Source organism: Saimiri boliviensis, chromosome X (assembly GCF_048565385.1).
Source record: "Saimiri boliviensis isolate mSaiBol1 chromosome X, mSaiBol1.pri, whole genome shotgun sequence".
Lineage (NCBI taxonomy): Eukaryota > Metazoa > Chordata > Mammalia > Primates > Cebidae > Saimiri > Saimiri boliviensis.
The window spans coordinates 131,842,172-131,855,976 of record NC_133470.1 but is presented as its reverse complement, the minus strand read 5'-3'; the positions used below and the strand labels follow the sequence as shown (position 1 = coordinate 131,855,976).

The 13,805-nt window shown below is 45.5% G+C and overlaps 1 protein-coding gene across 2 annotated transcripts in view; it reads left to right on the top strand.

The window, feature by feature from the left end:
• Window positions 1–13,805, top strand: part of DRP2 (dystrophin related protein 2) — a 46,639-nt gene that overhangs the window by 18,936 nt on the left and 13,898 nt on the right. For both annotated transcript variants that reach the window (XM_074392290.1, XM_074392291.1), the window contains 11 exons: window positions 156–312; window positions 1,536–1,656; window positions 3,847–4,115; window positions 4,506–4,652; window positions 5,082–5,160; window positions 7,914–7,974; window positions 8,280–8,341; window positions 9,973–10,047; window positions 10,966–11,167; window positions 11,390–11,475; window positions 13,314–13,471. In XM_074392290.1, the coding sequence (XP_074248391.1) occupies window positions 156–312; window positions 1,536–1,656; window positions 3,847–4,115; window positions 4,506–4,652; window positions 5,082–5,160; window positions 7,914–7,974; window positions 8,280–8,341; window positions 9,973–10,047; window positions 10,966–11,167; window positions 11,390–11,475; window positions 13,314–13,471 (1,417 nt within the window). The remainder of the gene's footprint in view (window positions 1–155; window positions 313–1,535; window positions 1,657–3,846; window positions 4,116–4,505; window positions 4,653–5,081; window positions 5,161–7,913; window positions 7,975–8,279; window positions 8,342–9,972; window positions 10,048–10,965; window positions 11,168–11,389; window positions 11,476–13,313; window positions 13,472–13,805) is intronic.

Genomic DNA, 13,805 nt, shown 5'->3' with positions numbered 1-13,805 from the left:
TAAGAGGAAAGACCCCAGGCCTCCTCCCACTTGAACCAGAAAAGCTCCTCTTGGAATAGTTTTCTATATTAAGGTTCCACATAACTTAGTTTGGAAAAAAAATGTTTTGCCACTTAATAAGACTGAACATCACTGGTTTTACCCATTGTGTGTAGCGCTCGCCTAGAGGCCTTCTCAGACCACAGTGGAAAGCTTCAGCTCCCTCTTCAAGAGATTATTGACTGGCTCAGCCAAAAGGATGAGGAGTTGTCAGCTCAGCTGCCCCTACAAGGAGATGTGGCCCTGGTGCAACAGGAGAAGGAGACACATGCGGTAGGTTAGAATCAGAGAAGCCGTGGTGTATAGGCTCTCAGCTGGGGAGGAATCCCTTCTGCAATACCCTGACAGACACCCAGCTCTGCTTAGACACATAAACGAATAGGAAGCTGTATGCAGTCCTACTAGTCTGTGGCTAGCATACCACAGCCTAAGTCAAATATTTTCTTTCTGCCCTTCTCATCAAATTCTGACCTCCCTTAAAATACTGCCATGATTTTTAATGGGAACATGGGGAAATGAACATAATATAATGTTAAGTGAAAAAACAGGATACAAAACTAAGTGCAAGTTGACCTCAAGTGTATAAAAATGTAGTGTGATGTTTACAGACATATAACAGCATAGGAAGGAACTATATCAAAATGTTAACAATGGTTAACTCTAGGTATTAAAATTAGAGTTCTTAAATTTCTTCTTCATATCTTTCTCAAATTTCTAGTATTTCCGTGATATATATTACTACTGTAGTTAAAATACTTCTTAAAATGACTACAGAATGAAATATAATACAGCAATAAAATAAACTATAACTGCATGCCACAGCATGGGTGAATTTTTTTTTTTTCCCCCATGGGTGAATCTTACAGACAGTATGTTGAGGGAAAAAAAGCCAGATACAAAAAGAGTTCATAATGTATGATTCCACTTACACGAAGTTTAAAAACAGGCAAAACTAATCAGTGGTTTTACAAGTCAGGATCGTGGTCACCTTGTCGGGAGGGGAGGGAGGGAGGGGTGGGGTGTGAAGGTGAGATAATGACCAGCAGGGGCCACGGGGGATGCTGGTAGAGTTCTGTTTCATAATCTCAGTACTGGTTACATCAAGATGTACACTTTTAATTTGTGTACTCTGTATATATTTCCACCAAAAATTTTATTATAATTTTAATATAAATCCTGCCTATCTTGGTTTTGATTTCCTTAAGACCCTTACAGGAAGCTTTCTGAGTCTTCTGGAGAACCAAGATCCCCAATTTTTCCCTACCCTGTGGCATAGACAGACAAATTTCATACGAAACAGCCCTTCCAGTGTCAGAGTTATTTTTCTGCCTATTAAGAGGATTGCTCATCTTTTTTGTCCAGGTAGCCCAAAGATACCTGATAATGCCCAAGAATCAAGTCGCACTGAGAAGAAGAAAGGCTGTCAATTGCAGGATGGAATGTAAAGTGATTGAAAGACTTTCCTTTCCTCTTGACCATATTCTTAAACTTTATAGGCCTTTATGGAAGAAGTCAAGTCTCGGGGCCCCTACATCTATTCTGTTTTGGAGTCAGCTCAGGCATTCCTGTCCCAACACCCATTTGAGGAATTAGAGGAGCCTCATTCTGAGAGCAAAGGTAGGTGGTCTTCTGTGTTTCCCACTTCTTCTTGAGCTATGTACTGCTGAACAGACACCCTCCTGCCTTCCTCAAACTCATACTCTGATCTATTATCTAGGAGGATAGTTTCCCCCAGGAGTCCATTCAAAGCTGAGGAGAAGCAAGATTCCTACTGCAGGAAAAAGCCAAGAGAATATAGCCTGGGGCAGGGATCAGCAGTTGTGCGGCCCAGAGCTGTATGTGGCTCTTTGGAGCAGCATGTGTGGCCTTTGAATGAGATTTGGAAAAGAAAAAAAAAAATACCACTCAAATGAATTGAATTGACTCAGTGAATAAAAGTACCAATATGTCCTTTAAAAGCATAGTGGTAGCTGGGTGTAGTGGCTCACGTCTGTAATCCCAGCTCTTTGGGAGGCTTGGGATCACTTGAGCCCAGGATTTTGAGACCAGCCTGGGCAACATAGTGAGACCCCCATTGCTACAAAAGTTTATTTTAAATTTGCTAGGTTTTGTGGTGTGTGCCTATAGTCCCAGCTACTTGAGAGGTTGAGGTGGGAGGATCATTTGAGCCCAGAAGTTTAAGGCTGCAGTGAGCTTCACTACGTTCCAGCCTGGGCAACACAACAAGACCCTGACTCTGAAAACAAATAAAATAAAATAAAAATAATTTTTTAAAAAACTGCTTTATTCCAACATTGAGGGACATGCAAACAAGTGAATAATAAACCTTTATAAAATCTAAAAAGTTAGGTGATGATTGCCTTTGAAAGGAAAATTGACTATGACTCTGGGTTTTTTTTGGTTTTTGTCTTCGTTATTGAGATAGCCTCTCGCTCTGTAACCCAGTCTAGAGTGCAGTGGTGTGAGCATGGCTTACTGTAGCCTTGACTTCCCAGGCCCAAGGGATCCTCCTGCCTCAGCCTCCTGAGTAGCTGGGACTATGCACACCCAGCTAATTTTTGTATGTTTTGTAGAGACCAGGTCTCGCCATGTTGGCCAGGCTGGTCTTGAACTGTTGGGCTTAAGCGATCCGCCTTCCTTGGCCTCCCAAAGTGTTAGAATTACAGACAGGAGCCACTGCGCCTAGCCAACTGTGACTGTTTGATACTGACTCCGATGACTTCTAGCCCCTTCCCTTGGTAGAGAGGGCCACTCTGGTCTAGATTCAAATAGGGCAGCAGGGTGGGATTCATAGTGACTAGATCTGAGTGGTGGTCCAGCAAGCCCTTTTCTCCAAAAAGAATCCTCAACCCTCTGAAATAGATTGTGAATAGCCTGAGAGGCCCCTTCATGAATTGAGACCTTTGTCAATGCCACATGCCCTCTCAGTTTATTTCTGGCCCCTCAATGGGATGGCTAGAACTTAACTTGATGCCCAATGGGCCTCAGATAGGAGAAGCTCTAGAGAAAGCAGCACAATTCTAGTTAGCCTGGGGCTCTGGGGCTCTGAATCTTCTGAGGAGAGATCTGAGGGAAGAAGAAATCTACAGATTAAGAGCCTAGGTGGAAAAGCTGGGACTTTATACCAACTTCTCTTGGGCTGGGCCTTCATAAAATGCCTCCCTTTGGATGGAAGTGGGCAACAGAAACTAATGCAAAATCACATTCCGTGGTCATGTGAGTAGGGCTCTAGATGGTTCGCCTCACTATACCTCTTAAAATGTCTTACCTTTTCATTTCCTACTGTTTTAAAATCTGAGGAAGTCCTTTATGATACGGTAAGTGGGAAAAACCGATATGGTCTCTTGGCTGTGGTGGTGGATATGTAAACCAACGCACGTGATAAAATCACATAGATCTAAACACACATGTACGCACACATGCGCGCACAAATGAATACAAGTAAAACTGGGGACCCTGTGACAAAATTGACAGATTATGTCAATGTCGATATTCTGATTGTGATATTGTACTGCAGTTTTGCAAGATGTTATCATTTAGGGAAACGGTAAAGAGTACATGAAATCTCCGTGTTATTAGTTATATCTGCTTATGATTTAAAAATAAGCAGCTTTTTAAAAAATGTGAATGAATTAAAGAACTTAACCATGGAAAAATATGTATTTGTGTGTATATGAATATATGCACAAACATGCCCATATGTGCACACACACATGCACACACATTTTATAAAGGGCTGTCTCTGTCTCTTTCTCTGGGCTGACCCTGTCTGGTTGGCCCAACCTGGCTTCCTGCCTCTTCCTGCAGATACCTCCCCTAAACAGCGGATCCAGAATCTCAGCCGCTTTGTGTGGAAGCAGGCGACAGTGGCCAGTGAGCTATGGGAGAAGCTGACAGCCCGCTGTGTGGACCAGCACCGTCACATTGAGCGCACTCTGGAGCAGCTCTTGGAGATCCAAGGGGCAATGGAGGAACTCAGCACTACTCTGACCCAAGCTGAGGGCGTCCGAGCCACTTGGGAGCCCATTGGGGATCTCTTCATTGATTCACTCCCAGAGCACATCCAGGCTCTTAAGGTATGCAGCCCCCCTCCACTGGCTACAGTCCATCCTAAGACCTGACACTCTCCCCAGACCCTGACAATGTTTCCGCTGCTGAGACTCCATTGTTGGCCTGGACTACAACTGAGCTGCTGTCAGTTTATGGGCTAGATTTGGGGTTGGTTTGGCACGAGTCTCTTCTGTTTTTCTACTTTCTTCTCTTTTCCTGGTGTTTTCTGAGAGGAGCAGAGGGAGAGGATAAGGACAGTGGCCACTCACTCCTTAGTCTGGTTGCCCTAATGGACAAGCACTAGGCTGTGTTACTGAAACCAAATGTGTAGGTGAAGAGGGAAGAGTAGGGGTGAATGACTAATGGTTCTTCTTTCCCACTCTGTGTGCTGTGGGACTTGGGTCCTGGCTCTCCAGCTATTCAAAGAAGAATTCTCCCCCATGAAAGATGGCGTAAAGTTAGTGAATGATCTGGCCCACCAACTGGCCATTTCTGATGTGCACTTGTCAATGGAGAATTCCCAGGCCCTGGAACAGATCAACGTCCGATGGAAACAACTACAGGTAGAAGAGCAGCCTGGAGTGAACCATGGGGAGGTGCCTCCGTATAACTAGGCCTGGGGGAAACTTCTTCAGGGGTATTGAAATGGGATCTGCATGGGAAAAGAGGAATGGAGAATGTGGGGCCGGGGAATGGGCTTTTCAACCTCTAAGCTGCAGGGAGTGATTGAAATGTAGAGGATTCTTTCTGGATTTGGGCACTCAGGGTAGACAGGGACAGGGGAAGAGTGACTATGGCCTGGAATTAGGGATGCTCTGCTGTGACCCTTGGGAATTCTGGGGGATGGCTAGGAGTCGGGTAACGGTGGGAGAGGCTGGAACGAGAGAAAAGCCAGCCTCTGAGGGAGCTCATAAAGGTTCCTGGAGGCACCTGGGGATCCCACTCTAAATAGCTGGAATGAATCTACTGACCTCACCCTGTTCTTTCCATAGGTATCAGTTAGTGAGAGGCTTAAGCAGCTCCAGGATGCCCATCGGGACTTTGGGCCTGGGTCACAGCACTTTCTCTCCTGTACGTGAACCAAAGTGGACTCCACTTAGCAGAACCTCAGCCATCTTCCTGAAGAGTCTATTGCTATCCCCTGGGGCCCTGGTGGGGGCCCAGTATACCTTGACATCTGAGAAGCAGTAAGGATAAAACAGTGTGCTATAGCAGTTAAAAGAATAGCCTGTTGGCCAAACATGGTGGCTCACACCTATAATCCCAGCACTTTGGGAGGCTGAGGCAGGCAGATTACCTGAGGTCAGGAGTTCAAGACCAGCCTGGTCAAGATGGCAAAACTCCATCTATTAAAAATACAAAAATTAGCTGGGCGTGGTGGTGGGCGCCTGTAATCCCAGCTACTCGGGAGGCTGAGGCAGGAGAATTGCTTGAACCTGGGAGGTAGAGTTTGCAGCCTGGGCAACAAGAGTGAAATTCTGTCTCAACAACAACAACAAAAAAGGTCTGAAATCAGAGAGATCTGGGTCTGAGGCACAACATCTCACCCTATTTTTTTGAGCGGTGCCAGCTCAAAAAAATAGCTTACTCTTTCAGAGCCTCAATTTTCCCATCTTTAAAAAGAGGGAAAAAATTTTACCTGGCTCATCAGGTTATGGGAATTAATGACTTTATTTTTTCGATAATATTTATTGAGGGCCTTCTATGGCCCAGATACTGTTCTAGGCACTGGGGCTGCATCAGTTAGTAAATACACAGAAATCCTTAGACAGCTTATATTCTAGCTGGGGAAACCAGACCACAAACAAATAAGTAAAATATATCTAAGGTCACTTGGTGACAAGGGCTATGGGAAAAAATAAAGCAGGGAAGGCGTGGATAGGGAGCACTGGACTTCAGCGGGGAGGTGTTGCAATTTTGAGCAGCGTGTCAGCAGAGGTCCCACTGAGAAGGTAGCAATTGAGCAGAGGTGGAAAGGAGGTGAAGGGATGAACTGTGGGGATGATAGTTTTTTTTTTTTTTTTTTTTTTTTTTTTGAGACGGAGTTTCGCTTTTGTTGCCCAGGCTGGAGTGCAATGGCGCAATCTCGGCTCACCGCAACCTCCGCCTCCTGGGCTCAGGCAACTCTCCTGCCTCAGCCTCCTGAGTAGCTGGGATTACAGGCACGCGCCACCACGCCCAGCTAGTTTTTTGTATTTTTAGTAGAGACGGGGTTTCACTATGTTGACCAGGATGGTCTCGATCTCTTGACCTCGTGATCCACCCGCCTCGGCCTCCCAAAGTGCTGGGATTACAGGCGTGAGCCACCGCGCCCGGCCGGGATGATAGTTGAGGGAAGAACATACTAGGCAAAGGCAACAATGTATGCCACACCCTTAAGGAAGGGATATGCCCAAGTAACAGCAAGGAGAGCAGAGAGCAGAGGAGGAGGGTAGGCCGGAGCATTGTAAGTCAGGCGTCCCCAGACTATGGCCCACGGGCCACATGCGGCCCCCTGAGGCCATTTATCCGGCCCCCCGCCGCACTTCAGGAAGGGGCACCTCTTTCATCGGTGGTCAGTGAGAGGAGCACAGTATGTGGCGGCCCTCCGACGGTCTGAGGGACAGTGAACTGGCCCCCTGTGTAAAAAGTCTGCGGACGCCTGATGTAAGGTCTTGTAGATGATGGGAGGAACTTCAGATTTTATTTTCAATACAATGGAGAACCACTGGCAGGGTTTGAGCAAAGGGATGGCATGATCTGCCTTATGTTTCAACAGAGTCAAGGTGTTGAGAAGAGACTACTGGGGAGCAAGAGTAGGAACAGGGAGGTCTGTTTGGAGGTACATTGCAGTAATCCAGGTGAGGGATTGTAGTGGCCCAGATTGGGGGGCTGGTAGTGGTGGAGATGGTGAGAATATACAGAGAGGAAAATGAGATACGCACACAAAGCAAGGAGCATAGTATCTGACACATAGTAGGAGCTCAGTAAATGTTAACTGTGGTTAAAGTTGTTGCTGTTATAATCATCAGCATACAGCTATACCTGCAGGCAGAGGATTCTTGTACCCAGCAAAACTGAAGTGAGTACGTTGACCATGTAACCTGAGCCATTGCTGGAAGAGCCAAAAGATAAAGACACAGGCAGAGAGAGGCATGAATTTCCAGAGTTCCTCATGAGAGAGAGAGAGAAACGGGCAGTACCATTCCCCACAGTCCTATAGGACAGAGAAGCCTCACCTTCTAGGGCAGGCGTCCCCAAACTTTTTACACAGGGGGCCAGTTCACTGTCCCTCAGACTGTTGGAGGGCCGCCACATACTGTGCTCCTCTCACTGACCACCAATGAAAGAGGTGCCCCTTCCTGAAGTGCGGCGGGGGGACCGGATAAATGGCCTCAGGGGGCCGCATGCGGCCCGCGGGCCATAGACTGGGGACGCCTGTTCTAGGGGAAGAGCTTTGAGCCGTAAGAGGAAAAGGAGTCGGCTTCATATCCATAGGAGTAATCCAGTTGCCTACAGCTGATAGGTAGAAATGGTAGTCTGTTCAGGGAGAAGATTGTCAGGGTGGCCAAGGCCAAGTATTCCTGTTGTCGTTGCCACATCTCTGGTATGTTGGGATATTAGTGACAACCTCTTCTCCTTGCCTTGCCCTAACATCAGGGAGAGAAGTATGTTAATTAGAAGTGTTTTCCCCACCCTTAGAGGCTGTTAACAGCTGGCAATTAAATTCAGACATCCCCTTTTGGGCTTGAGCACCTCTTTGGGAGGATAGAGCAAGGGAGCGGCTAGGGCCCTGAAGAGCATTAGTGGCCAGCTTGTTTTCTCTTTCTCTTCTCCTTTACCAGCCTCTGTCCAGGTTCCCTGGGAAAGAGCAATTTCACCCAATAAAGTTCCCTACTACATCAAGTGAGTGACCACCTGAATCAGAAGCGGGTCAGTTACCTGCCCACCCCCTCCCTCTCCTGTCTTTTTGCTACCTGTCCTTGTCACTCTGTTGGGATTCCTCCATCCAGTTCGGTTTTTCTCCTACTCATCTCAAGATCTCAAGATTCTACCTGGGTAAAGGTGAACCCTCGGGCTTTGGCATCTTGGGTTCACCCTTGAATCCTGCAGCTTTTTGCATCCAACCTGTCACTGAGTGGTGTGCACACCTGTGTGGGAGGGTGGGTGGGTGGTATAGATGCTGGTGCTATTGATGCTTTTGTTTGTAGCCACCAGGCTCAGACCACATGCTGGGACCATCCCAAGATGACAGAGTTATACCAAACCCTAGGTAAGAATGTGGGCTTCCTGTGTAGGGCGGGCATATACACAGCTGCCTTTGTCCTATGATGGCCATCTACAGATGAATGGATAAAGAAAATGTGGCATATCCATGTAATGGAATATTATTCAACCTTTAGAAAGAAGGAAATACTGCCATTTGAAACAACGTGGATGAATCTGGAGGACATTGTGCTAAGTGAAATAAGCCAGACACAAAAGGCAAATACTACATGATCTCATGTATACAAGGAATCTAAAATAGTCAAACTCATAGAAGCAGAGAGTAAAATGGTGGCTGCCAGTGGCTGAGAGGAGGGGAAAACGGGGAAATATTGGTCAAGAGTACAAAGAAGTTTCAATTATGCAATCTCTAGGATAAGTCCTAGAGATCTACTGTGCATTGTAGTACCTACACTGAACAATACTGGATTGCATCCTTAAAAACTGCTAAGAAGGTAGATCTTATGTTAAGTGTTCTTACAGAAAAAAAAACAAAGAAGAGGGTAGTTGGAACTTTTTGGAAGTGATAGATGTACTAATGGCATGGATTGTGGTGATGAATTCATAGATGTATGCTTGTCTCCAAACTCATCAACTTGTAGACATTGAATCTGTACAGCTTTTTGTATGTCAGCTATACCTCAATAAAGTAGTTCAGAAAAGAATAGAAGAGAATCACAGTCATTAAGCAGGTGGGAAAGGGAATGAGTGTCATCGTTTCTCCAACAGCCTTCCTGCCTTTGCCCTCTGCACCTTTCTCAACTGGAGGCTCTACATTCCCCCCGGACCATGTTATCAATGCATTAATGAATTATTCTTACAGATGCTCTGAAAGACTGTCCAGGCTGTGATGAGTGTGACTCTTGCATTCCTTATCTTTGTCTAACAGAAACTCATCTTTATGTTGCACATTTTATCCATGCTGATGCACGTGACTACAGTTCATTCTTTTTCACCACTGTAGAGTATTCCATTGCATGTAGCACAGTTTCTTTATCCATTCTGCTGTTGACAGACACGTGGGTCATTTCTTGTTTGAAGCTAATAAGGGCGATACTGCTGAGGAGGTTCTAGTATGTGTTTTCCAGTGCATGTGTGCAAGGATTTCTCTGGGGCATGTTTTTCAATCTGCAGGTCGTAACATCATTTTGGTGTATGGTGACAAACATTTTAAAAAATTGAAATAAACCAGGAAATATTAACAAGCAACAGATCCTTAGCAAGAGTCATAGTTGGTATTAATTTTGTTGTTTTCGCTCTATGCAATCTAGTGAGGAATTGCTTCCTGAAATGTTTGATTTAGTTATTTTTACATATATGCATGTATGCTATAAAATGAATTTGATACTGTAAGTCTTGATCAAAAAGCATTTACGAGTCACTGCTCTGGGATATATAGCTGGCTGGGTGGTAGGATATATGACTGTTCCGTTTTACTAGGTAATACCAAGCTGTTTTCCAAGATGATTGTATCAGTTCACACTTTCACTGGCAGTTCTCATTCATCCACATTCTTGTTGACACTTGCTATTGTCAGACTTCTATTCGTTGCTAGTCTGGTGGGTGTAGAATGGTATCTTATTGTGGCTTTAACTTGAATTTTTCCGATCTGAGTGGATCTCTCTCCATTCTTTACAGCCGATCTGAACAACATTAAGTTCTCAGCTTATCGCACTGCCATGAAGCTCCGCAGAGTCCAGAAAGCCCTGCGCTGTACGTCTCCTGTTGCACTTCCGTATGGCGTTCACCACCCCTCTCTTGTTCCTCATTTGTCCGCTGTTTCTCATTTTCGTCCCAGCTTGGTCAGGGCTGTTGATTGGCTTGGTGAAAACTCTCCAAAGCTTGCAATATGCTAGCTGTCAACTTCTGCTCTTCGCAGTTCCCTTCTACTCTCGCTAAATCCCAGAAGTGTTTCCAAATTAACCCCACTGTTAACCTCCTCCTTGACCCTTTTCCCATGTTCAGTATGCATAACCAAGCAATTACTTTGTGACAGGAAGTACCCCAACCCATGATTTGCCATCTTGGGGTTATTGGATGTAGCAGCAAAACTGTTGAAGCAAGTATCAGTGATTAGGAAACAGTGGCTGCAGATATAATATGCCTTCTGGCCTTTCTCAGAGACACTGTTCATTCAAGCTTCCTGGCTTAGGCATGTCTAGCTAGGCTGAGCCAGCATTTGGGGGTAAATAAGATGTCCTCTTGATGTATGTCACATTTCCCCAGCCATGCCTGAGCCTTCATTGCTGGTGTCTAGGTTCTCAGGACAAAATTCATAGACAAACTTATTTGCAGTTGAAACTCACGTAAAGGCAGAGAAACTTAAAATGAGACTTGAACCCTTGGGAGTTAGTACAACATAGGAGATGAGTTTACTCATGTCCCACCATCTTTTTGAAACTGATGTCAAAGAACATTGGGTATAAAAACCTGTTGGGTTAATTTGAGGGACATTTTGCTGCCTTCTCCCTCCTTGGATGAGGGTCTTAGTAAAGGACAAGCTTGTATCATATTTGCAAATGGTTGATCTGGAGATTGAATCAAATTTGGTGATGCTGGTGGCTTTATCTCTCTATTTAATCCCTAGGGTTGTGCTTTTGGCTATATTTTTTCCCCTTCTTTCCTTCCCAGTGGACCTAGTAACTTTAACCACAGCTCTGGAAATCTTCAGTGAACATGATCTGCAGGCCAGTGAGCACGTGATGGATGTGGTGGAGGTCATTCACTGCCTGACTGCTTTATATGAGCGGCTGGAGGAGGAAAGAGGCATCCTGGTGAACGTGCCACTCTGTGTGGACATGAGCCTTAATTGGCTCCTCAATGTTTTTGATAGGTAAGGGCTTTCATCTCTGGAAGCCTCTAGGATAAAATTCAATGGGATATCTCAAGTGGGTCTGGTGGAAAGGTGTTGTTCCCATAGTAGACTTGGACCCAGCTCAATCTGGGGCATGGTTGGAGCAGGGCCCTGCTGGGATCAACTTTGTGAGGGAAATAATTGCCAAGATGTTAACCCTTTACATACATTCATGTTCTTACTGTCTTCTTTTAAACCTAGTGGTCGCAGTGGAAAGATGCGGGCATTGTCTTTTAAGACTGGCATTGCATGCTTGTGTGGTACAGAAGTGAAGGAAAAACTTCAGTGTGAGTGTAACTCCAAAGTGTGGCATGGTGTTGGGTGGAGGGAGAGGTGTTGCAGGGAGGAGGAGTGATGTAAGATAAGCAGATGGTACATCTTATGACTCAGCAGAGGGCTACTTGGGCTACCTTATGATGCTTCTTGGTTCATGTTATTGCAAAGGACATATGACAGTCAAAGGACAAGAAGGGCCTAAGGCCTATTACTATCCCCAGTGTTACTCCAGTGTGCTTCGTTCCTTCTGATCTCATGGAAGTACTTAGTCAGGATCTATGTTGGCATCTTGAGGTACCCAGGGCCCTGATGTTCTGGTTTCATTTCCCTGTGGCTTATCAGGCTCAGCCCTCTTCCAGTCTGAAGCTCAAGCTATGTCACTAGCGACTTTTTCTATACATGGGCAGGACACAGTAATCCCCATTATCTGGGAAGTGGACACTACATTTGTCTGTAGTTTTTCGCCACTCTGGCTTATAGTACCTTTGCTTTCCCCTCTATCCTCCATCTTATGTTCAGCATTTCGAACTTTTTAGAAGGAGCATGATTCGTTTTTGAGTCTTAATGTGTGTTGACCACTCTGCTAAATGGGGTGAATGCTAAGTTAAGTTAGACATGGTCCCTGCTTCCAAACATTTACAGTCCAGAGGAGGAGATGGAAGTATACAGAAAGCATTTTTTAGAAAGCACTGATGAGAATAATCCAAGTGGCCAAGAATATGTCCTATATCTGATCACAGAAGAGAGACACATGACAGCAGTCTGGAAAAACTACAGGGAAGAGAACTTTTCCAAACATGTTCATGGCTATGATATTATGTATTTCTCTCAACATGTCTTTGCGATGGGATGAACAGTAATTATTTATCATCAATTTAAACGTAAGGAAACTGGGCTGGGCATGGTGGCTCGTGCCTGTAATCCCAGCACTTTGGGAAGCTGAGGTGGGAGGATCGCTTGAACCCAGAAGTTCAAGACCAGCCTAGACAACACAGTGAGACTCCATCTCTAATTTTAAAAAGTAAGGAGACGGCAGCATAGAGAGCTTCATGACTTACCCATGATTCTACAACTAGTCAGTAATGGACCCAGAACTCGAACCTAGGCTCTCTGCCTTCTATTTCTGTGTATTTTCTAGGCCTTAGGCAACGTATGAAGCAGACAGAGAATAACCTCTTGAGGAGGTTTGCTAAGGCTGGATTGGGATGTGGAAGGGAACGGTCCTAGAAGGGCTTAAAAAACCCATATACAAAGATAAGTATCATAGTGTATTGCACAACCACTTAGAGATAATTTTTAGATGATCAGATGTTTTGAATTAGCTTCCCTTTTTGGATTATACATGCCCAGTGTTTCCTTCCGTTTGTCTGGACAATTGAGAGATTACTGCAGTGTCAGACCACATAAACAGGAGAGGTTATGACAACCTGACTGTGACTCATGTTCAGGTGTCCCTGAGCCCGTACCCTCATCTTGCTTCTGGAAGAATTTGTTTTCCAAACAGTATCATATCTGTGTCTAGCACTGCTTTTAACACACAGTGCACTTGATATATCTTTCTTTCTTTCTTTTTCTCTCTCTCACTCTTTCTCTCACTCACTCTTTCTCCCCCTCCCCCTGATATTCTCTCTTTGTATCTGCCTGGTTTTTCTCTCTGAACTCAGAGAATGCTCTTTTTAGAACTCAGGCTTCTAGAAGGTCAGGGATAGAACTCTATGTAGTCGAGTTTCAAAAGTCATTAGCTCAGGCTGTGCTCTTTCCCTGTTTTTCTTTTCTGCCCTTTCTCTTCACACCATTCTCCGGCCATTCCTGTGTCGGGGTTGGCTATTCTTGACGGTGGGGCCAGCAGACCTCTTCAGCCAAGTGGCCAACTCAGGCAGCCAGTGTGACCAGCGCCATCTCGGTGTCTTGCTTCATGAGGCTATTCAGGTGCCCCGTCAGCTGGGTGAAGTGGCAGCCTTTGGGGGCAGTAACGTGGAGCCCAGTGTCCGTAGTTGCTTCCGTTTTGTGAGTATGGAACTGGGGAGTGGGGGAGGGACGGGAGATTGCAGGTAGGGTGGGAAGAAGGGAAGGAGGACTACGAGCTAGGCTTTTGATCTGAAGTATGCAGATGCAAGGGATTTTGTTGGGATGGGACAATGGGGCAGAGAGTTTTCTGGGCTCTAGAATCTCAGTCCTAGCCGGGCGCAGTGGCTCAAGCCTGTAATCCTAGCACTTTGGGAGGCCGAGGCGGGTGGATCACGAGGTCGAGAGATCGAGACCATCCTGATCAACATGGTGAAACCCCGTCTCTACTAAAAATACAAAAAATTAGCTGGGCATGGTGGCGCGTGCCTGTAAT